Source organism: Rhyacophila brunnea, unplaced genomic scaffold, assembly GCF_057557595.1.
Source record: "Rhyacophila brunnea isolate RB1 unplaced genomic scaffold, BYU_Rbru_1.0 scaffold_15, whole genome shotgun sequence".
Lineage (NCBI taxonomy): Eukaryota > Metazoa > Arthropoda > Insecta > Trichoptera > Rhyacophilidae > Rhyacophila > Rhyacophila brunnea.
The window spans coordinates 26,712,193-26,739,956 of record NW_028232806.1 but is presented as its reverse complement, the minus strand read 5'-3'; the positions used below and the strand labels follow the sequence as shown (position 1 = coordinate 26,739,956).

Sequence of the window (27,764 nt, the reverse complement as noted above, 5' to 3'; positions counted from 1 at the left end):
AATATGAGGTTTGTTTCATTCGCCTCTTTCTCATATTATTATTAAATTATATAGTTTTTTTTAATATTAATTTTCTGAATTTCAGGTGCTATAATTTCTCATATATAAAGTCAGTCGTTTTAAACCCCAGCCATGCGAGTGTATGTTAATGACCCATCCATATTGAAAACATAGCTAGGGTGGATGCTTAAAGTTAGTCGTTAATTATTTTATCACCCATGCGAGAGACAATAAATTAAATTTTAACATAGCGAAGCGCTGGCGTCCCAACGCTAAATGCGGATTTTCTAATGTTTGTATGCGTCGTTATTAGAATTGAGTACTTATGTAATTTGATTTTCGGGTCAACTTCATTTTGGAAGTTAATTATAGTTCATAAATGGATTTGAAAATTTGCATAGTATGGAAATTTATAATCGAGCTATTGTTGAAAAAATATTTCTTACATGCCTACATGATTCGATAAGTATTAAGTAATACTTTTAATTAGAATAAACAAAGAGTACGTTTATTGGCAGGACTTAAATTTAATTTCTTTTATTTTGTTAACTGTCAATTCATGGTGGAACTGCATTGTATTGTTGTTTAATTTAATAAAACGATTTTTTTTTGTAGTACTTATTCCACTTTTAATCAATACATTAGGACCGTTTCGTCCGCATTAGAGGAACATATTCATCAACCTAACTTAAATTTAGACGTTGAAAAATCGTAACATGATGGCGTGAAGTTTATGTTAGGCGACAAGCAAATTAAAACTTGAGTCGTAACATTGCTTGTCGCCAATATGAAGTAAGTTAGTGTACAGTTTGTATATTATATTACAAATAAAATAATATAATTTTAGAGGGCGGACAGATTTGAACCAACCGATTACCAGTCGCGTTCACCACCAAGACGCTATTGCTGACACCGCGTTCAATGATAATTTAACATTTATTCTAAATTACGATATCTTCTTCTTCGATCATGTCCACCCCCCCCCCCTTGCTGGAGCTAATTGTAGTGATTGTATTAAACCTAATTATTCATTAAATTTCATTATTAGCATAGAGTATATATATTTTTTATGTTTTATGAATATAAATAACATGTTAATAGAAACACTTGGTAATATTGAATAAATAAAAAAACTCTATATTAGAAACTACTCACAAAACTGTCTCGTGCTATTGGCTTAGTTATTTTTTTGACACTAATCTAGCGTCGTGAGCGTGAAATTTTTACACAGACTTCCAAAAGCTCATTTTCTATTGACACATTGGAAATTGAGTGATGTATCATTTTGCTGAGCGGATGGAGGAATTTTTGAAAAAGCTCATATTAATGCTTCACAGTTGAAATGATGCATGAACTCACGAAAACGGTAAGTATTTATTTTAAGTGGAGTTTTTTTCAACTATTTTTGTTTTTTCCTAAGTATTTTACCAGTCTGTATTATATAATATAATGGTGCTAGCTTTCTTTGAATAGATCTGCTGCTACATAAATATACAAATTTATCTAATCTTATTGAATGGTTGCAATTGTATTACTTTTGATATACATAGCGAACTTCAATGAAAATGGTACAGTTGTAATGTAATTGGTAATATTATAAGTTGTGCAATTTTCATCAATATTGATACTTATTGGTACGTCCTATTGTACTTTTTTGTGTTACACTAAAACAACCAGACTGGTAAACAAAAATATAAAATACAAAATAATAATATCGCTGAAAGTAACAGTGAGATAAAATGAAAAAGTCATTTTTGAGATAAGTATGCCAAACGATTGCTGAAAACAATTCCTACCTAGATAATGATTCACTTTACGTTTTAAAAAAATGTAATAACTCATTTAATGAAAAAATGTCAATGTTGCTGTTACGCCGAATGTGCGAAATTGACTATTACATGAAATAGGCAAAATTATGCCTAATTCATGTAATAGTCAAGCCCGTTGCCTTATTCATGAATTAGGTAAATTATATGCCGAGTGCATGAATTCGCCAGGGTATCGAATTCTTAAACTGTCAACATGACAGTAGAAAAAGTAAATTTAATACGGATGGTTTTATCAGTTATAATTTGACATAATATAATATAATATTATTATTATTATTAGGTTAGGTTAGGTTTTGTAATTCTGAATTCAACTAAATGTCCATTTTGAGATTAGCTAACAAGTGTCAACAAACTATCAAATCATACTTTCACAAAAAAACAATCGACCATTGCACGATTGATACCGAAGCACGAATCAATTCGTGAAAATACTTTTTAATACGATTATTCTGTTATCATATAATTATAGTTCTAAATTTTCTTTGGGCATAGTAAATTGATATTACCGTCATTTTAGTTATTGATTGGTATATTTTAAAATAATCAATGGCATTTGACACATTTGGTTAGTTTGATTAGTTGCAAAAAACACCACTGGAGCGCGATCATCTATTTTGACCAATGCATGAGCATTTGACACATTTGGTTTAGTTGAAAAAAAACTCCACCTTAGTGCTACTACCTAATTTGTCCAATGCATGAACTAGGCAGAAAAATTACTGCCGAATTCAAGCACTTCGCAGATATTTTGCCTTATTCATGAATAAGGCAACGGGCTTGCATTTTTCATGATTTAGGCAAAATTTTGCCTATTTCATGTAATAGTCAATTTCGCACATTCGGCGTAACATTGGATTAATTAAAATGTGATATCCCACTGTAAATAATGTTATAGGTACCTACAAAATAAATAATCGTACCATTATCATATATTATAAATTGCAGAAAACACAAAATAAATACATAGTTAACTATATCATTTGCATTACCCAAATATTAAAGTTCAATTATCTCGAAACTAGTATTTTTGATTTATCGCACTGTTGCTTTTACGTAACGAATTATATTGTGATAAGGTCAAAACACTGTTCAAAAAGCAAATCTTCTGAAATCACAGATATGTATTTAAATTTTATTATACGTACTCATAGATTAATATTTGATTAAGAATAACATATTATAAAAAAACAACGCTAGCCAAAAAGTTACATATTGTGTCTGACAGAATAGGTAGCGGATGCACAGATTATTAACGATACTTAACGCAGAACTTTCTCTTAGTTACAAAGTTACGAGATTTTAAGGTAAAGTTGTGAATTATTATATCTTATATAGGTAGTGAACATTACATAATCGTTACATATAAACTGGTACTGTGCATCCTTAATTACTTTTGAACCCAGTGATGTATGCAATCAGATAAATTACAATGTTGAATGCTAATGCATTTAGTAGGTAGATAATAATATTGGTTATGTATTTCTGCAAGCTAGATTAGAAGCAGTGACGTCTCAGAGAGTAGGAAGGTCATACGTTGCATATTCGCGACACATTATAAAGGATAAAAAATGAAGGTATGCATACAATTAATATTACATTTTTTATGAGCAGTGGTGGTTTTAAGTGAATCAAATGATGCGGTTACGTTATTCGAATGTATCGAGATATTAGTTTAAAATAATCAAAACATAACAAATTCCGACAAAATAACTATTTTTGTTATCCAGTGTGATTAGGGATTCCAATCCCGGGATCCCGAGCCATTTTCGATACTTATGAATCCCGGGATTAATAAACATAATCCCGAAACATTATATAAAAACATTTAAAAACATATAAAAACGAAAATAAAATAAAAACGAAAATATAACAGAAAAAATACTTTTAATAACAAATCACTACATTAAAAATCAATTGAGTTTGAATGAAGTTTGATTTATACCCATGTGTACTTAAGTCGCCGATTCATTTTATTTTTTCACATAAATTAATAAAAATGTGAAAGATTGGAAAAAAACAATGCTTCACACATTTAACAAAGTAATTCCACCATGATCTCATACGTTTTACGGCAGTTTCAGATTTGGCTGACTAATTAGATGCATGAAGCGGAAAGGCCATAATTACACCATGATTATTTGCTTTACTAATTTAAATCTCGCTAATCCATTCATTAAGTCTTTACTATCAGAAACAGCAATCTCATATTAAATTCACATTATTATTTATATTACAATATTATTTACTCCGTTAAACTTATGTATTTCCAAGATTGAACATAGATATATAATATTAACAATAAATGTCTTAAATAGTATAAAGTATACTAGATTTTATCAATGTTATTTGTAAATACAAAAATTTTATATTAACAATGGAAAAAAAATGCTAATCCCGGGATTGTCAAATTGTAATCCCGAAAGGATTGGATTCCTTACGTGTGATACACATTTTGAGGTTGGTTGATTGCACAGGATTTTTTTACAATTTTACAAATCTCTCAACGCTACAGTAAATTCTACCTACCTGATACTACTACTATTTGAGAGTAGGTTTCGTGGAAATATTTTAATTTTCAGTAGATGGGATGTTTGTCAAACAAAGTTTTTTTTGCGTATTTGTCTGTTTAGGATAACCAAAAATAAATAATATAATATGAACCTAAGTAGGTACCTACTTAATAATTTTTTAGATAATTCGAAACGAAACATAAAAGGGGATGACAATCTAAGTTTGTTTAAAGCGGTATTTTGAGTAGAGACGCCACTGATTAGAAATTATTAGAAACAGAGATCACGAATTTCCATAAGAATACTCGGCACTTTACTGCCTTTGCTTACAATAGTCTTAATAAGGATTTACTTACAAGTATTACAAATTATAACCATACCAATTAAATTTAAAAATGAATATTTTTTTACCATGTCCGATCCTGAAGAGCGTACATAAGTGAAACAACAAATAATTTTCAACTGTATGTTGAAAGAAATTACGGCCGCGTTGTCATTCGGAGAGCGATAGTCGAGGCGCCTGTACGTCGATTCGTTTTGTCATGGCGTCGGATGAAAATATTCTTAAATCGTGTAAAGATGACTAAAAAACTTTACGTATGTACTTAAAAAAGAAAACATGTCAATGAATATACTATTATTATTACGAATATAATAATAAACATAACATAAAATAAAAAGGACGCATGTTGAACTTTTATGACAAATTATATTTCATTTGCACCCGCGACCCGCATTCCTCACATCGCCTAGTTACGATCTTTTTAGACCATGCCTCAGCTGAGGTATAGCCTTAAGGACCTCACAGAATGGAGGTTATGAATTATTAGATTTTTTTATGACAAATGGATGTTAGCCACTTCTTTAACCTATTAGGTCCATACTTTGACTCATTACCCAATTTTAAAAACAATATGTGTATTTGCTAAAACCGGCATTTGAACCTGGAACCCACGACGTTGTAGGCCGACGCTTAAGCCTCGGGGGCATCGTGGGCGTATGAAAATGTAGAATGTAACAATTATTATTCTAGTGAATTTAGAAATGAGTTGTAGTCATACGATAAATATAATATATTTAAATAATTACGGAAACAAATAAGTTAAATTATATTTTGATATTTAAAATAAGTATGTCATTATAAAATTAATATTAATATATATACATTGTTGCATACATTTCAATTAACTAATTTAATTTAGGGAGATATTGTATTTCAAAATTATTAGGTTAATAAATTTAGTTTAATTATAATAACGGGTTAAATAAAATATATCGTATCTCTGAAATAATACATCCATAATTCCATCTCGGTATATTTAATAATACTATTATTATAAACAACGGTTGAAATTATAAACCTGTTGGGCTGTTATTATATTCAATTGGTTTTTACTCCTTGCATAACGAGGAAGGAAGGAATAACTTTTGTTATTAATCGATTAATAATTTTGTAGATTGCAAATATTTATCCATAAAATTAATTCGAAAGTCTGAAATGGGGTGCCTTTTTTCAAAAAGCAATAAGCATTATTAAAACACATATCTACATATTATTTGATGTGTAATTTCACACATACAAACAAAAATGTTTTAAATAGTTAATGTCGTTAATGACGTACAGGGAGGGATCACAAAATTAATGAGAACTAAAATACCTAACGGGCGTGGAGTAACAGGCAATCGATCTCGAGTGTAGAAGAAAGAATAAACTTAAACACGTGTCAAGAATACGTCATTCGAAGCTTGTCTGTCGTTCTGACAATTTTATTGTTCTCGGTTTATGCACTGACGTTTATTCAATATTGGTTTATTTGAAGGTTGTAACACACAATATTGCACGTCTATAATGTGTGTTTAAATTTTGTAGGATACTCACACATTCAAAACCCTGCTTTAAAATGTAGTGTATTGGGGTATAATAGCCTATCTTAATAATTATATTTATTAATCTGTTCTATGCTTACAGATCTATAAGTAAAATTATACAAAGCAATATCGATATATCCATTTTTATTTAAAATATTATGTATACCTATGGCAAACTAAGGTTTATTGGTTGATTAAAATGTTCATATTTTAGATATGTAGTTAAAAAAACCGAAAAATTCAAAGTTCAGTCTCAGTGCTACATAATATTTTTTTCGTCAAGTCGTATTAGTTATTAAAACAATAATATAATAATATTAGTATTTTTGGAAATTAGACTAATCTAATCGATTATTTTCAATTAACTGATAAACCCCCCTTTTCAAGAAACATAATACATAATGCAAATGAAATTTTATTGGACTTATAAACCAGTATCAAAATTTATTTATTTCACTACGTAATAATACTCGATTTTTAGTAAATTATTGGCCTTTTAAAGATTTTTTCAAAGGATTTTGGTACGTTTTAGAAGTTGCATAAATAATAGAACTCATAATTACATTTTTTTTAAATATTAATAACCACGTCCTTGCTTTTTCGTACAAGGTGGTTGTTAGTAATTTTTAACAATCACAAATAGGTACGCAGGCATTGAGAAAATCACATAAATATATTATATTCTCACCAGGTCGAACTCAGAGTTCCCGGATGGAAGGCTAGCGCCTTACGCACTACACCACGAGAGCCGCCTGATAATTTCAAATTGTGTGAAATTGCTTATATAATACGCGTACGTACTTGTTATGAAAAAAATTATGTTAAAAGTATCCATCTACAATTGAAATACAAAAGTTGTTTACTACAAGAACATTGAAATGTAGATTCAGAGATTTAGATCAGTGTTTGAAAAAGGGAGCCACAACAACTCATATGTACTGGTAGTTTGTATAGAATATTTATTTCTACTCTAGTTATATTATATTCAACAGTAATCTAGAAAAACACAACCGCATTTTAGAGTTATTGCTATGTAGCAACATAAAATATTTTAAACCCGAGAAAAACACAACAATATTATTTATGGCACTGCTCTGTTGAAAATACATTCTAACTAATACTGATGCAACAATGTCAAATCTCGAGATATAGCTGTTATTTTCATAAATATTAGAAATCCAATATACACCCACGAAGTCGTGGGGCCCAGGTTCGAATCCTGGGTCTAGCAAGTACACATATTAATTTTCAATTTGTTTTTGAGTCAGAGTATGGACTTAATAGGTTGAGCAAGTAAAAACAAAATTTGTCAATACAAACCTCCACTCTGTGGAGGCCCATATTATGATACTATTAGGATTGGACATGGTCGAAAAAAATGTATACATTTTAATATTATGCTATAAATATTAATATATAAATACTTATACTAATAATTATTTATAATCAAAGGATCACGCAGAATGGAACTGGATGAAAACTTCTGAAAAGTTCTTTTGATTCAGAATAATATGTCGTTTTGATACATTGTGTAAAATTTGCTTAATATAATTATTGCATTTTATAATAGTTGATACAATTAATTCTATTCTACAATCTTGCTAAAACATTCAGCGTTTATTGAGACAATGGTGATTCATGATTATTTTATAAAATCGATAATATCTTTTATTGGTTTATTTATTCAGATGTTGTAATAATAAGCTTGCTTAATACATCATGAAACTTTACTAGATAAGAAAAAGACAAGCCGTATTGATATATATATTTGGTGAAAACCATGTATGTTAGAGATACATTAACATGATCATTTTTAATGATATTTGATTAAGGATAAATTCAATTCAGGCGATAAGTAGAAAAGTGAATTATTATGTTAAACTATAGTTTTCAAAAAAATGTGTTTAAAGATCTTGATTCTATGTTTTGTCACCAAATATGTGGAATCATGCATTATTTCAAGCCTTACAAGATAACTTAATAAAGAATCTAAAACATGATTCATTTTGACGTAAGTGTCATTTTTGAATCCAACAAAATGTGAAAAGCACACTAATATTTCAAAATGTGTATAAAATTATAATAAGGTTATTGTTTCGTTTCATTTTATATATCTGGGATTCCTGTAAAATATTTTTTTTTTCAATATTTGTGCATGCTATTGTTTTTATATTTTAATTGATATACTATAAGTAGTTGTCAGATTAACATAATTTTTGTTGACATGGTAAATAAGGATTTGATAATTCTTTTAGAAACACTATTATAGAACAACGCTCTAAATATATTTACGCCCCTCTTACATCCAACTCCTCAATTCCTTTTCAAATTTTCATATTATTCTTCTGAGCATGTGATATTTTTGAATACGAATACTTAAATTATTTCATAATTAACTTTATCAGTATTAATACTAAGAATTGATTTACAATTTTCCAATAAATAATTTATTATTCTAACAGAGAATAAATTAATGATGTTTGTTCAATGAAATGTTCCGTTTCATTTGGCAATCAAGTGAATACACGTGCCGTTGTAAAATATTTCATTCGGATTTATTTTCATTTTATAATAATTCCGTTGAATAAATTATTATATTGTACGATATATTACATAATAATATATATGATACGAACAATCAAGTTTACGAATCATCCTATTTAGAATGATAGGTGTATTTAAATAGCGATATAGGTATTTCGTTTATAATTATAAAGTACTTATAATATAATATATTTAAAATAAATCCCTATTTGCTAAAAAAATGAGTTATAATATTAAGTGTATGCATACTTTATCATAGTCGTACTAAGAAATTAAAAATAATTAATTTTGTTAGTTATGAAATATTACTTTTTTATAGTAGGGATTTCAATCAAGGGTGAGGAGGGGAAATTGACCAACGTTTTCTTGACAGATCTGCCATTTTTAAATATGCATTATAGCTTTCAAAAACATGTCTGGCGTGTGATGGTGGTAAATATAAAGTTTTTCAACACCACAAACAACATAATTTCTTACATAAAAAAGTTAAAGTGTTACTCAAAATGTTTCCCTGTGCCTTATTATTTACCATTAAAATAAATATCACATGCAGTGTCTGCCAAATCACATATTTTTAATTACTGTATTACATAACTGTACTATTTTTTAGAAAAAAGTATTGCACTGCTGAACTGTAAATTAATATTTAATTACCACATTTATATATCAAGTTAATTATATATAATGGCCTGTCGCGGTGTCAGCACTAAATGAGTCAATTCTACAATTTTTTTAGTTATTTATGTTCATAGCTGTGTTGCACTATTTATAAACCTATCTTCAGAACGAAAATAAGATAACTTATCGATCACAAATATCGTAGAAATAAAAAAACGATGTTGTGCATGAAACCATTTTAATAGATAATTACGTAATGATTTATTTATTGGTTTTTAGTATAAAAACTGTGTTTTATTTGTGTTTCGGTATATCATTGATTATTCTGAATTTTCAACCAATTAATTGTATGGCCTGTATCTAAACATACATGTTTAATTTCCAGACCTGGGATTTCAACCTGTTACCTACGGCTCATAAAAAATACGGTAGCATTCGTCCATCACGGGTAAATTGTATCAACAAAAATATAAATTATTTTGATATAAGTAATCAATTATTAGTGAAGTGAAAAACTAAATATAATTTTATTAGAAACACTTCTTTTTTAAAAGAAAACAACACGTATTGAGAAAGCGTTTATTTTTTATTGTCTCAATCAAGAGCAGAATAATCTATCTGATTAAAAAACATTTTATAGAATTAAAAATTCAGTTTATTTTACTAGGTATAATGAAATATAATTTTCTAGATACAGAGTTTAAAATTACCCATTAGCCTACATATTAAAAAGATATATCTACCAAAAGTGTCTACTTGAATATTTTGTAGAGATATTGAATCTAATGCGGTCAGATTATTACTTTGCAAAGACATTATAAATAGTGTAGGATTTCTGTATAATATCCATCAAACTCTCATGGGACAGCGAATAAAACCCGCCGGCGTCCAATGCGAGGGTCCGATCCAGCGCGTTGGCGAACATAATAACCGATCTGCGCGACCTAATGGGCAAATCCTCCCAACCCTTGCAGTTAAAACTGTCCCCGGTCCCGACCAAACCTTCGGCAAAATGACAATAGAAAACCACGTCGCCAAAGGCATTCAAAACCACAACAGCGTTAAGTGTTATACTAGACGTATCAGCCTGGCAAAGTATAGCTCCCATACAGCATAGAACCGCTAAGAACTGTCCGCCTAGAGTCCTAGTATACAAACTTCTCATTATTTTCATGTATTTGATTATGTCGTTGTGCTTTAAAACGAGATAAAACATCTTTAAATCCATCATCTCCGACGTCGTAAGCGGCGCCGTTTTTAAGGCGTCGGTACGTACTTTGACTTTTTTCGTTTCGAGGTAAAACTTGATGGCTTTTAGATGCGTTGAGTTTCTGAGATCGGCGCATTCCCTTAGCCACAACATTTCCGATCTAACGTGCGTTATCAGTGTGAGATAAACGATGTTGTTCGTGCACGCCGTGACGCAGCCAAATAGACCCGCGTATAGGAGGATGACATAAGTTGCTTCGTAGTTTGGAGACTGATATTTTGGATATAGACCTGAGAAAAGAAACGATAATGTTACATTATAAAAAAAATACTTGACTTTCTCCGCAAGATTACAATATAAATGCAAGGGTTACAAAAGCATACAACACGCCTATGCACAATAAATTATACATTTATTTAACATCAAACACTCACATTAATTTATTTATTTTGCTCTAAGAGTATTTATTTATAACTATTGATATTTTGAATAATTAGAATGAAGCAAAGTAAATACAAAAACTATCAAAAAATAAAATTTAATAAAATAATTTAAGTAGTCATAATAAAAGAATATCTACCTACATTATTATATTTGTAACCATGCTCTAGGAGTTAGTTAATATACCACATTATTTATTAATGAAAATACGTATCAATTTGACTATTTTTAATTAGTTAAATAACATTTACACACTGAAGACTGGATTTTTAAGAATATAACATTATTATGTTTGAACTAACATGACGTCGAAATTCCCAGTTCACCTTCTAAGCCTTTATGTCTTTTGAGAACATTTTAATTCAGTGTCGATTTGATCGCAAAAACAATAAAAAGATCAATAATAATTATTGCAAACAGCAGCTCAGATACTGGATGACTGCGGGTGAGTGAATAAGTAACCCAACTATACAACTAAATAAATAAAAAAAATGTAGGTAAGTGACCCGAGATCCAAGAGTACTTCAAAGGTTCCAAAGTCTACCCTATTAATTCAACCCATACCCAAATATACAGTCCATTAAAATATCGCCATAATATTTTTCAGTAAAAATACATTATTTGGAACAGGTTCGTCGGAAACATTCATAATATTATTGAAAAAGTTGTTGATAAACGTTGACAAAATCTAAAAGTTTTTTCTGATGCTGTTTCAAATTAGGGTTTTTCTAAATTCAATTACCGTCGAGTTAATAATTTAATTTAATTATTTCGTATTCAAAAACTAAATTTAATATGATTATATCGTTATATTAGATTTACTTTACATTTTTTGTAGATTATTATTGACATAAATAACTTACAAAATTTAAATTATCTGAACCTTTGACAACAATCTAATAATTGATGGTTGATTTAATATTCACCCCAAGCCTACCGTCACCATGGCCAACCTTTCTTTACACTACAGTGGTGCTACAAAAGTGATCTACTTGCTACATGTCTCACATGGCGAGAAGTACGAGACGCGGTGATGGACCGAGAGAAGTGAAGCGATTTTGTACTTGCCCTAAAACTGGGGCGTGACAGGGTGAAGTAAGTAAGTAAGCAATATTCACCTGGTAAAGTGATAGATAAATCCGGCATGACACGTCCTGATCTGATAATGCTGTCCAAGAATAATAGCATACAAGACAAACTTAACAATGCCACAAAAACTAAGGAAATAATTTTGGTATTCTTCATGTTGTGTTTCATCAAGTCACTCTCCACAGAATCAGGCAGTATTGCTTCGATGTCTCTTCGAGCTGATTTTAATAGTTCTGATAATTGATCACTGTAATTAAAAACATTTTTTTGATTCATTTCTTGATTACATTAAAATTATTAGAAATTACACAAAATATTCTCTCCTAATAAAAGGGTCTTCAAAATATGGCCAAATGCGTCCGGCGAGCACTCACGTCCGGCCCACAACCGTCTTATTTTCTTTTGACCTTCACTAAGTGATACTTGTCAAAAAATACAGATTGAAAAAAAATATATTACATCAAAAATCCATAGTAACAACAAATTGTTTTGGTTTTCATAAACACCTTTTTAAGTGTTTGAATATATTTAAAAAATATAATATTGAGACAATACTAGCTAGCAATTACTAGTAAAAATATATACCTAAATATGAAACATACTAATTCTATGAATACTTAAACACAATTTAATATATTGTGTATAATTATATTATAATTAAATTCAATTTTAATAATAAAAATGACCATGTATTTATGACCAGTAATAATAAGAAGAGACTGCAGTAAAAAACATAGAATCCATGAAGCTACGGCATTGGACGGGATTTGCGGTCGATAGAGTGGAATGGAAAGTGGAATAATTAATGATCTTCAATGAATTGTAGTGCCAATATATACTGTTTAACGAATGCACATTTCAAAACTTTTTTATTGGCAGTTTATAATAGAACTTTAAAAAAGTATTTAAATTCCTTTACAATGTTTTTAAATACTACTAAATACCACATTTTAAAATGTGAATTATCAGTTCACTGTATAAAATTGCATGTTTCATATTTTATCAGAATATGCTTTTGGTAGAATAATCGTATTACTATATAGTTTGTATGAATATAATAATATGCTTACAATATTTTAAATTTTACAGTGATACTCGGGACCGACAAATATGGAAGTAACTATCTAGGGGTAGGCTTCATCCAGCACTGAATCAACCCCAGCAGATGATGATTAATTCATATGTTATTTATTTATGATAAAATATCTAAAATGCTTGGTGGTTAGGTACAACATACAACATAATTTTAAAAACCAACGGTAATTATACTTGATGGAAATTGAATTTAAATATTTATAATTTAAGTATACTTATAGTGATTAAATGAGGTCAGCTTAGGAAATATCAATTAAAATAATAAAAAAACAGTTATAATATTACATAGCTAATATGTAATATTTATTCAAATAACTACCTACTAGAAAAAAATCACATTTGAAAAAACAACGACGCACATAGAGATTGGAATCCGTATATCTAATGGTATTTGACCAATATGCTTAAATCAATTAAGCTACGGGCCATCTACTTAATTATGATAATTTTATTTAGTAGTTACTACATGAAATGCTTATAGAATTTAAATATTGTATTTTTTTTCAAATATGATTATTTCTAGTAGGTACATACATGATATGTATGTTCAATATATAGAATGTTACTTTGTCTTTCTATTCGTTGCGTAAACGAATAATGGTTTAGTAAGAATAAGTATTCTGTTTTATTTCAATAATGTGGTGCTAAGGATTAAAAGAGTAGGTATAAGTAAGATTATTTTCATTTAATTAAGTTATAAATATTTTATTCCCAAGATTGGACTACATCCCATGAACATAGTGTATACAATGTTTGCGTTAATATTTTCATATCAATAATAACTTACATAATTTTGTTTAGGTTTCGGTTTGACTTTTTTTGGAATTTAGAATTAAAAAATAATATATCATTTGCTTGAAGAATGAATAACGCTGGAAAATTATAATAGTAAGAATCAGAAATACCTGGAGGTGATAAGCCAAATGGATTTAATGGTGCACGTGAGTCCACTAAAAAATATACAAATCGTTTGCATCATTTCTGCTTTTGCGTTCTCTGTGTACATTAAGTGAAACAAAGCTCCTCCCATAAAACTGTATATGAAAAGCACGCAAGAAAAGGCACTCCAGAGCTTTTTTGCTGTGAACACAGAAAAACCAATAACGATTTCAGAATATTTTTTTTTGTATTTCATAACTAGAATTTTATTTGTAAGTGTCCAATAAATTTAACAAATCGTATCCACAAAACTCAATAGTAGAACGAATCGAAGTAAAATTATTACCGAGAGATGGTTAAAAATTGAATATTGCAGCACAAATAAAATAAGAGCAACGCACATTATCTGAAAATATTTTGACATTTATTAATGTATAATAATCATTCACATTGATCACATCCCACCGAGGTCAGGTAACCACACCACAAGGGGCATCGGTGGCAATGACAAGTTACGGATAGCATTTAACATAGGTACGTACTATTGTATAGGTCTGAGTAAAGATTCGATAAAGATATACGAGTAAACATACGTTGTAAAATATTATAAATTATAGTCAATACGGAATGCAAAATATTGCAATTTATCTAAAATTACGAGTCAATTACGAACGCCATTGAAAAATTTACCAAATATATTTTGTTATATACTTAATGTTAAATTACATAAACATTAAAATATAATATAATATATGCATATTGACAAAATGATAATTTAGAAAAAGTACTATAACCAACACGACGACATGTACAATAATACTCTTTTAGGGTATTAATATATTTTCTGCGGTCATCAAACGTAAATTTATAAAATAAGAAAAGATAGGGTATCATAATGACGTACACGTATTTTCTACAAATTTATTATCTATTATAAGCTCGTACAGATACCCAAAATTCTTCATTTTTAACCATCACACAGCATGTAGTACCCGGGACACTTATACTATTTTAGTATATAACTAATTTTTTCTGTTCCCAGTACCTAGACCTGTACAATCAAGGCTGAAATCATGGATTAATCAATGGGGGATTTTTGAAAATAATTGGAAAGTGGACGCTGAATCGCCTGAGATGGAGACATTTTTGTAAGATACCAAAACCCGTCATTAATCGAGTAAAATAGTTACATTTTTAAGATTATTTATTTTTGATACTAATAAATTGATTTTCAATATAACAAACCATTTAAAGCTATATAAAATGCAAGATATGTGAGTTATAATATAAGTATTATTAAATATTATTAGGCAGTTGAACTAAAAGTTTATTTCAGGTAATAAATAAAACAATATTTTAGTAGCTCATGACAAGTGAAGACAACAACATAGTGTTTTATTGAGCAAGGTAATTGATTATTGTAAAGGAATAAATGGCAATAGAAAAAAACGTTATCGATAAGTTAGCGGTAAATTAAAAAAGAAACCTTGGAACGTTGAATAAGTTTGTACATACCTCTACTATATTTGACAAATGGGCATAGTCCAAAGAAAGTTACCAAAGGAAATGAAAGTATTTTAATTTGGTTTTCCAGTGAACATTCTCCCAACCAATACCTGAAATAAAAGTAATATAGTTACCCAAACGTTAATTTAAAACAATTATATTATATTGATATTACATAAGTATATATACAATGTATACATTGATATTACAAAGGTGTATAATATAATACTAGTGTGATATTAGGGCTTAAGGTACTTTACGGAGTATGGCAAGAAACTGTACACAATCTCGAATCAAAGGATAGGTAATTGACGAATAGCACATTATTTTCAAAAAAACACATTTATTGCGGTACTAATAATTTATAATTACACATTTGACAAAGAACATTCATATTATGATCATTAAACAACATGCGCGGTTATAGAATTGATTTTTATTATTTTATTATTTAAAGGTTTTCCAGATAATACATTTTCTCGTCCCGAAAAACAAACATGTCTATAAAAATATATGTTTTAATGGAATGCATATTCGTGTTCGTAAAGCCGACAGTCAGCTGACCTCTTTTCATGTATCTCAAACAATGTCGGAAATCGAAGCTGTAAATGTTATTTGTTTTCGCCACAAAGAGCGTGAGTTTTGGTAAAAACGTGACAATTTAAAATAAAATCAAACCGACTCTGCTTTGGTCAATAGATCACAACTACAATAATACATCGATTCAAACTTGACATGTTTAATATTATATTATATATTATGGAATGAATAAGTCTAATATTTATTTATATCTATCATTAACAATATTAAATTATTATAATATGTTTTATTTCATAATATCGATAGTCTAACATTGACACCTCGTATCTGACATTCAATAATTAAATAAAAACAAACATACAATTACATTGAAAAATTAACTATATTATATTTGCATAAAGCCTATTTTTGTTTTTATTTAATTTCACTTAATAGTTTTTGTATAACATTTTAACTCCCCCTGTCAAAAATATTTATTGTCAGATACGAGGTTTTAATGTTGGAACATCGATTTGCCATATTATTATAAAGTGCTTATTTATATGTAAATATATTACTATTATAATATACTATTTGAGATTTACATTTTCCATTTTGTTCTTTTTTCAAACATTGCTTTTGAGAGCCGACAACCACTTTGAACGATGCACTGTTTGGATGCCTTTTGCAATACACAGTGTTCAAAAATGTATTCACGATGTATTTATAAGAGTTTGAATACATCGTAGGTAGTGAGTATTCGTGAGGAGCGCCTGATAAATGAAAAATAATATAATTTTATTTGTGATATAAAAAATATGATCAATTAAAAAATTGTATGCGTAATAGTAAAACTAGGTGAGATACTTAAGTTAACTGTATACAATATAAATATTATAAATATATATACATATAAATACTGAAAACAATATAGGTACAATTACAATATGAATAATTAATGAGTACCTACTATTCTTTTACAATTAATAAAAATCAATGTAGGTATATAATGTTTTTAACCTATAAGAGTCAGAGCTCACTATGGCGACACTGTACATCAAATAGGGCATACTCTGCCGGCTGGCTTTTACGATACTTACGGTGGAAGGGTCGACAGGCGTGTGGAGGGTCGAACGTAGCGACCATATACTGGTAGGAGCCTGCAAGTAGAGTATTTATAGAGAAAAGCGCCGCGACGTGAAAAACAAATTAAAAATATGACACCCAGCGGGACTTGAATCCGCGTTTACTGGATTCGCGCCAATGTACTAAGTATACTATGTAAAGAAATAACTAGTGGTTTTTACGTTTTTGAAGTGCTATGCAAATTGCGTTAATTCGGCTATTTTTATACTAGTTATTGTTTTTATGAGGTGTTTTCAAATTACGTTCGACTGTGTTTAGGAAAAAGGGCGTAACCCACACAAAACAAATTTTACAGCAGAGGCAAAAAACGCTTTTTGAATGATTTTGGTTCAATATTAATAAAAAAAATAGTCACAGACATTGGATACACGCTGATTGATGATTTGGTGTAATATCTCTGCGATTTACTAATAATTAAAGAAGTTATTACAAAAAAATCATTAAAATTGAGGGTAAATGCTTTTTTCGTTAAATTAAAACTTAATGAAAACCTGAATTTAGATAATAAATTGGCATTTGCGGCTGACTTCCTTTCTACAGAACGTGTATTTAGTTGTATACATTGTTAATATCTGATAAAAGCACTTTTCGAAAAATCGAGGGTTACGCCCTTTTTGCTAAACAAAGTCGGTATGTTCAATAAAATAATGTTATTTTCTCAAATCGTGTGAATTATTTATTGAATGAAAAAGTTAATTTCAATAATACATTAAATGCATTTGAATAATTTATGTACTAATATGTTATCCTAAACAAATATTCTATATACAGTAGGTATAACATAAATATCTATAATTAAATGTGTATGTGACAAACTACTTTCGTTTGATAAGCTTGAATTTATATTGATTATGAATTAATTCATATTGAAACTGTCTTTTAGATTAAAATAATATAGTAAGCACCTATGTTTTATTCTCAGAAAATTTTAATTACATCGCCATCAGAGTACAGTGTGAAAAGTGACGTTTATATTGGAAAAGTTTGCTGAGCTATTAACTGCAAGTAATTAGGTACATACGTGAAATGGTTTTCATCACTAATAATATTCTAGCAAGTTTGAATGCAGTACATTTTTCATAGCAACATGCTATTAGTGCTTGACATTTTAAGAAGTGCATTGAAACTTTTGTTTCAACACTACTATTATTTTTTTATAAAATGTAAGCCAATAGTTATTTTCAAGGATCGTGGAAAATACGGGGATTCAAAACATTAGGTACTTAAAAAAAATAAAAAATAAATCGGTTAGGTACATTTTTTTAAATGGTACATGTTCAAACATGCGCGTCAATATCATTTTACTCCCTACTTCAATTATAGTTTGTCAATTTATGGCTACGACCGTATGTTATAGCTTAACCACTGGGGAATGCCAAAAGAAATGGCGTATTTCAAAAAAACACTACCTTATTCTTAGGTCAATAATTATTATAAAGCAATCAATATTCGTAGGATGTTTATCACACTTGAATGGTCAAAAACATAGCTTATAATTAGTATCTTTAGAATTATCTTCAAATGTGTTAATCTTGCCTATTTTTTGAATAATATAATGCACAATTCTTGTCAAATTTGGGATCACAGAGATTATCAATATAATTTGTATTGTAAATATTTTACTAAAATTATTTCGTCATAAATTATACTAATGGTTTTATAAATGCGTTAAAAAATTAATAAATGTAAAAAATCTTAACACCATTGCACATTCATGTACCGAAATATGACTATATTCTAAAACATTACAGAGAGAGGTTTAAAAGAATACTATTTTATGTAATAAAAATATTTTATGCAGTCATCAAATGTTTAAAATAAATATAAAGAATAATAAAGCTTCAAAATTATATAAATAGATTATCTATAACGTTTAAGGAATGTCCAGGATCATGGTTTGAAAATGCAATAAAAGCTCCATTTTGACCTACGCCGAGCATGTCCCCCTTTAACCTTAGCAGTAGGTAAAGCGGACGGAAGCCAACTATTCTGGTCTGGGAGTCCGGTTCTGGATGAAGGATATGATTACAATCATGTAGTGATAATAATGTAGTAAAATACTATATTATCAAAGAATAAGTATATTGGGAAATATCCATTTGATAACAATGTAAAAACGCAGTTATCGGTGTATTATAAGTAAAATAAGACACTTTTTATAATTATTATCTAGTAGTTCAACTTATTTAAACTATAACAATTAATTGGTAGGTCATTAGTTACTCTCTCTACTGACTGATACTGTGAGTGAGATAGCGAGAGATTCAGTTTCAATTTTCAACTCGCTTATAAAATTTCCATTGAACGAACTAACACCCGAAGAAGTAATTTCACTATAAACAGAACGTCAGTTAACTGAAAAATGTACCATGACCTTTTTCATAATATCTCAAATGCAGCACTGTAAATATTGATGTAACTATTCATTGTGGACTGATATATCAGATATATATTAGATACTAAGTTGTTGGGAAGTAGTAAGTATTTGAATAGAGGAAAATAAAAATAAACATTTCTTCGTATTCAAGTAAACTTGCACTACGTGGTACCAGAGTAAAGAAAGTACATAATATGCAATGAAAAATTGTTTCTTTTACCATAAAAATATGTAATCTAATGTGCATGACGTTTACAAAGTTTTCAACGGAACTTAGGAATCGAAATGAGTTTCTTTTTAAAAACACACTGGCGTTACATAAATTATTGTATATTTTTGTCTAAAAATATAGTATTACATTTTAACTGAATGGTATGTTAATAGATTGCAAATAAATTGTGTGTGCCTAAAAAAATATTATGCACACATGAGTGTTACCTAGCACCTTGCTAAGATCGCAACATTTAATGATGGTACGGCCACGTTAAAAATACTTGAGTTTGTAATCTAATATGTCGGTTTTCGGTGATTGACGAAATTATGAAGAGACAATTCACGTAACTTATATATTATGAGGGTTCTGGAAACAAAAACGGCAGTCTCAGTTAACACGTCATTTAAAAAATCTTCCACTTTTACTATATAATATATAATTTCTTTAAAAAAGCAATTTTGCAATGTTACTTGTATACTAATAATATATATTTATTATGTTTTAATAGTTTTTTTCAGAAATTATACCTATAAAAAAGATGTAACACATTTTTAATGACTTGCCAACATATAACGAATAATTACAAGATAAAAAGAACCTTTTATATACAACGTTTTTAAATATTCTGTTGAATCATATAAACTTGACTTGCTAGCTTAAACGATCAAAAAAATTTGTACTTGATAGAAATAATACTTAAATGTCGTTTGGATTTCTATAGTAACGCACGTATATATTAATAGTTTAGTTGCTAAAACCCCAAACCCCAAGCAACCAATAATAGTGGATGGGATTACGGATTTCTTCCGAAATAAGTTTTCATACAAAACAGAATTAACTGAAAATTAATTCAATTCTACTTAAAGATAGCTAAAAGTATTAAAAAAATGCATTGGCATCGTGTTCTGATATATTATAAAAGTTTCAAATGTCTAGCTAATCAGGGAAGCTAGATAAAAATCGATTGTAAGATTTGTACCGGATAAATAAGAATACGACCTAATAAAAACGTTGTAAAATGGAGACTGCCGTTTTTGTTTCCAGAGCCCTCATATATTATTATGATGTTATGAATGCCACCAAAGAGTGCGTAGAGTGGCGCACTCACAAGACTTTGGTCACCTTTGCTGTCTTCATCCTTCAGCGATGTTACAAAAGTGATCTACGGGGTGCAGGTATCACATTGTAAGAGACGCGAGACGTTGTGATGGACCGAGGGATGTAGGTTGACACTGTGCATCATGCTCTGATACTGCAGCGTAGAGTATACGCTTCATAACTTTGCACTCCAGCTCTAGGATGAAAATGGTGTAATAATTATTCTAAAAATATTTCTTTAACATATTACGAAGGGTTGTGCGAAAAGAAAGATCATTGTCACATTAATTCAGTTTTGAGATAAACTGAAAAACTTAATTACTTCCTTGTTATATTATTTAATAAACATCGAGATTAAAAGTTCCTACATGTCAGTTTAATATTAATTGCAATCAGAATTCACTCTAGTTAAATATATATTTTTGGAAAGAAATAAAAAATATATAAATATATATTCTGTGTCAAATATTTGTCATAGTGATCATTCTTTTGAATTTCAATGTTTTCTTTCTGAGGTCAGTATTATAACAATGATTTTTACTATTTTTAATGTAATCTAATAGCTTATAAAATTCTCCACAAGATGGCATCATTAACTCAATTTGCATTTACAAGTAAATATCATTAAATTTTATCTACGAGTATTTTTATGCGAAGTAATCAGGCAAAAAGGCGCATCACTGTAGAAAAAGTGCAAAAAAGTGCAAAGTTATAAAACTTATACTCTAACAGGATATAATAAATATTAGTACCTATTATATGACTTTAATAATAATTTATTATTCTTAATTTGTGATTTCGATCGTTGTGTGACTGATTTCGTCATTATTATAGAAACATGGTCAACCAAATAGTTAAGAGTCTTTTTTATTTCGTTTCATTTAAAAAAATATATCCTAACTTTAAAATAAATCTTTTGAAAGAGCCAGTTTACTTATTTATATTGCAGTAAAAACGTAACAAGAGTTCTGCCCCATTTGAAAATGTCCACGTTTAAAAAAAAAACTAAAAGAAAATACTCGACGAAAAATATACTGGATATAAAATAGCACAGTGCCCAACAAGCGGTAAAGTGTAGAACAGATTCGCTCTACACGGATGCGGAAAGCTACAACCGTAAATTACTTGCGGCAAGCTTTTTTTTCATTATGTATGGCGGCCCACGAGGAAATTATGCAAGAGTATGAATATGGTAGAGTGTTTATGCTAACAATGTGGTCAGTTGTGGGTTTATTATTTTGAACATATGTTTTTAATGAACATGAGTTAGTAAATATATTGTAGGAAAAAATAAAACTCGGAAAACGTTGTACACACCCTATCAGCGTAATTACCTGCTATTAATTGTTAGCAGTACCTAACAGAAACAAAATTAACAAATCTAGCAAACTACGAGTATTAAAATAATAGAATATTCTTGATTCAATTCGTAGCGAAAAAATAATTCTTGCATTTTATTAAAATTTTTGAATAAAAAAAGCTCTATCTGAAATTTGTATAAAAATAAAGTTAACCATATCACATATCACTTTAAAAAGGGGAGATAATTGTGATAAATATAATATCAAATTTATCACTATACGTATTCTGGCTGTTAATTATGTTAAGTTTAAAGTTAACCGTCTGAACTGTCAAAAGGTGATATCTTTTAACAGCGCCATGCTAACGTGAGAATGAGACAGAGTATATCAATTTTACAATATATTATTTATAATTGAGAGGCAAGAATGTTTTGCTGCAATTACAATGACATGACTAAGAAAATTGTAGATTATGTTATAGATTAGATGGCGCTCGTTTTTTATCCACTTGTGTTCGGTCTTATCCACTTGGGTTCTACATTACGAACATATCCGAATTTTACCGACATGTCTACCAACCTAATTTTTTTTACGTTTTATAAATACGAGGGTGGGTCAATAAGTCCTTAGAAAAGCCGACAAGTGGCGCGACTAGTACTGTAAGCGGTTTGTTTTCATGCAGCGGCACTACCGATTCAGTATGCTGCGAAGTTTCAATCAGATTGGTCGGGTTGTTGTGTGTTTCTCGTACATTTAAAAAAAAAATTGCTTGTGGAAAATGGAAAAATGGAAAATGGAGAAAATTTAGTTTAGAGCTGTTATTAAACATTTTAATATAAAAGGGTTAACAGCAAAGGAAATAAAAAATGAGTTGGATTTAGTTCACGGCATATCTGCTCCTTCACTTGCAACTATTTATAACTGGTTAAATGAATTTAAACGTGGTCGTACATCAACAAAGGATGAACCACGCTCAGGACGTCCTGTAGAGGTGACTACACCAGAAATGATCAATAAAATCCACGATATGGTGTTAAGTGACCGACGATTAAAGTTGAGTGAGATAATTGAGGTTACAGGGATCTCAAAAGGTAGCGTCATTTCTATTTTACATGACAAATTGGGCATGAAAAATATTTCTGCAAGATGGGTGCCGCGTTTGCTCACAGTCGACAATAAACGCAATAGGGTGGTGGCCTCTAAAGCCCTGTTGTCGCTCATGCAACGCAATCCGGATGAATTTTTTCGTCGCTTTGTGACTGTAGATGAAACATGGATACACCACTATACTCCCGAGACGAAAGAACAGTCAAAGCAGTGGATTGCGAAGGCAAACCATGTCCAAAGAAGGCGAAAACCGTAAAATCAGCTGGTAAGGTTATGGCTACTGTATTTTGGGATGCACGTGAAATTATTTTCGTTGACTATTTGGAAAAAGGAAAAACAATAACAGGGGATTATTATGCATCTTTATTGGACCAGCTAAAAAACGAAATTGAAGAAAAACGGCCTCATTTAAACAGGAAAAAAATCCTCTTTCATCAGGACAATGCCCGTGTTCACACATGTTTACGATCAATGGCTAAAATTGAAGAATTGAAGTTCGAATTGGTCGACCACCCACCGTATTCGCCAGATTTAGCCCCCAGTGACTTTTTCCTTTTCCCAAACTTAAAAAAATGGCTAAGTGGACAACGTTTTTTTTCAAATGAAGAAGTCATCGATCGGACAAATGCTTATTTTGAGGACCTTCCGAAAACTTATTTTTCTGACGGTTTAAATAAAATTGAGAAACGTCTAACCAAGTGTATTGAGCTCCAAGGAGATTATGTTGAGAAATAAAAAAAAAATACAAAAATAAAAACTGTTTTAATGCTTTTTTCTAAGGAATTATTGACCCACCCTCGTAATTAGAGATAATCGCCGCTAATCGTTTATTATAAAGAATATCTTCCATGCTAATTTGTAAGAATGGAAATAACGCAAAAGTGATAACCGTAAAGAATAGACCTGCTGATTCTAAGTAGAAAATAACTAAAACTAATAAATTTTTGTTATAACAAGAAATCGGTATTGGTCATTTGCTCCATCATACTCTGAATACAATTCACATTGAAAAACTTTTGTGAAAAACAAATCCGACTAGATTCGAACCTAAGACCAACGACATTATAAGCCAACGCGCTCACCGCTCGGTCATCATGAGCATATAACATACTTCAATTTTATTATATATATTTAAAAAACGTGACTGTAAAATATGTACCTAGGCATAAATTTTTCCACCTAAACACCTTCAAAAAATTATGAAAAATTATAAATATGAAGAAACTAAGACATCACAAAGTTTTACTACAGTCAATCATTTCTATTGAACTTTACCTAAACTATAAGATATTCCAGATTATTCTCAAATATTCTAAGGTAAACAAACCTAAACAAACATTAAAATATTTAAAACATGACGTGAAGACTTAAGTATCCACTCAACTCTAAACCATCCTTGTTTTGTATGGTTATTGTTTTATGGAAATATTTACTGAATACTAAATTTTAATCTACATACGTATGTTATAACTTATACCATCTTACTGTGGATAAAACTATCTGAAATTGAAAATATATAATGCTGTCTTTTATAATAGGTACGTTGAAAAGGATATTCGAAGACAATGTTCTGAGTTTCCGCATCTCCACCCGCCATGTATATGCGGTTTGTGCACGGTCGCCTTCCATGACGTTATAAACGTGTCTGAATGAAAAGATTTTAATGCCACACTTCCTTGTCCCGAAGCGATGCTGCACGAGACTGATGTAGCAACCATGCACCTTAGTGCTTAAAGAAAGAGTTTTAGAAAATAAAAATAGTCTTGACTTGCTCTGCCGTCATTTATTTTTAATGACATGAAGTGTATACTCTCTACCCGTGTACTGAAATTCTGCCTAAACAGAGGAGTCAGGAGTTGAAAGTGATGAATCTAAGGCGGGATCGGAATTATTCCGTCCTCTATATGACGCAGCAAATTTTGCGAATGCCTGTGTAAATCTTGTACTTATAAACCATTTTATAGTGGTTATCGTAGTCCAATGAATATAGCAAAACCTATATTTACTTCTTCTTCGGTCATATCCGCTGCTTAGTTGGAGAATATGGATACCACAACGTGCCTCCAATAATCTCTGTCGCTCGCCAGTCTTCTTGTATCATTCCAGGTCAAACCAGCATTTCGTAGATCCGCCGTATACACTCTATAGATAGTATTTAGTGGCCATCTAGGACGCCGGAATCTGGTTGGCTTGAAGAACCGGCAAGCCAGGTTGAAATTAAAACCAACCTAACCTATATATTACTACTGTTCTAGTTCTCGGTTTCATTATCAGTTAGTAGACTCAAAATATATAACTCAATTTTATTAATAATATAGTGTAAAAAATGTATTAATAATTTACTTAGCTTTATTTAATTAAATGATTACTTGTCAGTAGTGGTAAATTTGGACAGTAGTTCAAAGTCCAGAGGTGCTATGTGTAGACTTTATCATGTCACGATCGCTAAAGCATGGTTGAAAAAAGTTTAGGTGTCTCTGTCGCACAAATACGTCAAAATAAGTATATTATCCTGAGGGTACTTCATGAATTCAGAATTTAAATTATAATTAATACCTGATGTTTATATAGTTTTCAATATTTTACTTTTTGTTTGCTTATGTATGTTAATGTACGATATTTATACACATTTCAAATTCTCTCATACTTCAGATTGTAATTCTTTACTGAGTAATTATGTAAATTACATGTTTATTTTTATGTAAATTATATAACCATCTTTTAATGTAGATATTATTATGATATTATATAAATGGTAATTAACTATATTACTATAATTATGCCAGTTGTGAATTGTCGGCTCTCGTAGTTCAATGCGTAAGCCTTGCGTTCAATGCCTTTCATTCGGGAGCTACGTGTTCTATTACCGATGGGATCACCCTATTGTTATGTAATTTTCTCAAAGCCTAGGTGTTTTTGATTGATTCACTTCTATCACTATATTACTGTTTAATTGCACTATTGTCATTAGGTATCATGACTTGTTGTAGTGTTAAAATATATAATATTAGTTATTTATTGATTTTCCTTTGGTGAGTATGTATACGCCCACTGTGGCCGCGCGGCTTAAGCGTTAGACTTTAACGCCGTGGGTCCCAGGCTCGAATTCTGGCTCTCGCAAGTACACATATTGTTTATCAATTTGTGTGTGTCAGGGTATGGACCTAATAGGTTGAGCAAGTGGCTAACATCCATTTGTCGTAAAAAACAAAATCTGTCAATACAAACCTCTACTCTGTGGAGCCCCATATTATGATCCTATTAGGATCGAACATGGTCGAAAGAAATAGAAAAGAGTATGTATAATGTTTGACAATGTCGAAAGGTAAAACATGAGGTAAATAAAATTACTCAAATTGAAAAAAAACACTTAAACCTATTAGAATAAAGGCAATAGAAAAATTTCTGTGCCAAACTGATGCCAAACAAAAGTCGTTCCATGATACCTTCATAATAAAGTTTAAAAACAATATTTACCAACGCTGCTTAAGTATGCACATGAAACATGTACCCTCAATTTAAGAGAAATTTAAAAACCATAAGTAACACAATCTTATGCACCGTGGAAAAGTTCATATTTGACATAACGCTTAAAAGACTACAATGATGAGGATAAGAAAGTGTTGGTGATATGATAGATGTGAAGAAGGGTAAAATTTCACTTGGTGTGTGAATAAATGCTAGAAAAATATAGTCATAAATTGGTCCGTCACATACAGGGCATAATTCGTAACATTCTGGATGTGATAGCAGTTAGTAATATTTAATTCTCAAGTGGAGATAAATATGGAATAAACTTAAACATACTATGTTAATGTATACTATGTTATTATCAATAGTTACGTCTGTATGCATTAAAGTTTGTCACGTAACCGAAACGCTCATTAAATATTGGTAAAATTTTAGAACATTCCGGAGGTTTTGTATTTCAATAATTGGTTAACTGATAAAATTCGGTTTCAAAGTCTTGGTCTATGATTGGCTTTGCATTTATCTTCTATTAATCTATTCTGTGGTCCAAACTAAAACCAGATGGCTCACAATTACTAAGCAGCTTCAGAAGGCCTTCACCCAGCAGTGCATCAATTATTCAGGCTTACGATGATAATGCTGAGACATCAAACACAATAAGTGTAGGTATTATAGGAAAACTGAACCCTTCCCGAAGGATTATTAATATAATAAACTTAAATTACGTAGTGCAAAGAAGCTGTTTTGTTTTGTTGTAGGGGATCTTTTTACTAGGGCGGAGTATTTTTACCCTTGCAAAGTTTATAATAAATAATACGCACTACTTGGAAAGTTTGCTAGTGCAGTGGTTTCAACGAATTAACCCGGCCTAATGGACCTTGGGTTCATGGAAATGTATGGAGAGATAAGATAAATTATTCCGGGTGTTTCCCGTATAGTAA

The 27,764-nt window shown here is 30.0% G+C and overlaps 1 protein-coding gene across 1 annotated transcript in view; it reads right to left on the bottom strand.

The window, feature by feature from the left end:
* Positions 1-10,169: 10,169 nt before the first annotated feature.
* The window catches only part of LOC147075080 (uncharacterized), a 199,803-nt gene continuing 182,208 nt past the window's right edge, over positions 10,170-27,764 (bottom strand). The window contains exons 2-5 of the mRNA XM_085943306.1: positions 15,600-15,700; positions 14,111-14,285; positions 12,140-12,357; positions 10,170-10,870 (exon numbers count right to left, since the gene is read on the bottom strand). Of these exons, the coding sequence (XP_085799432.1) occupies positions 10,170-10,870; positions 12,140-12,357; positions 14,111-14,285; positions 15,600-15,700 (1,195 nt within the window). The remainder of the gene's footprint in view (positions 10,871-12,139; positions 12,358-14,110; positions 14,286-15,599; positions 15,701-27,764) is intronic.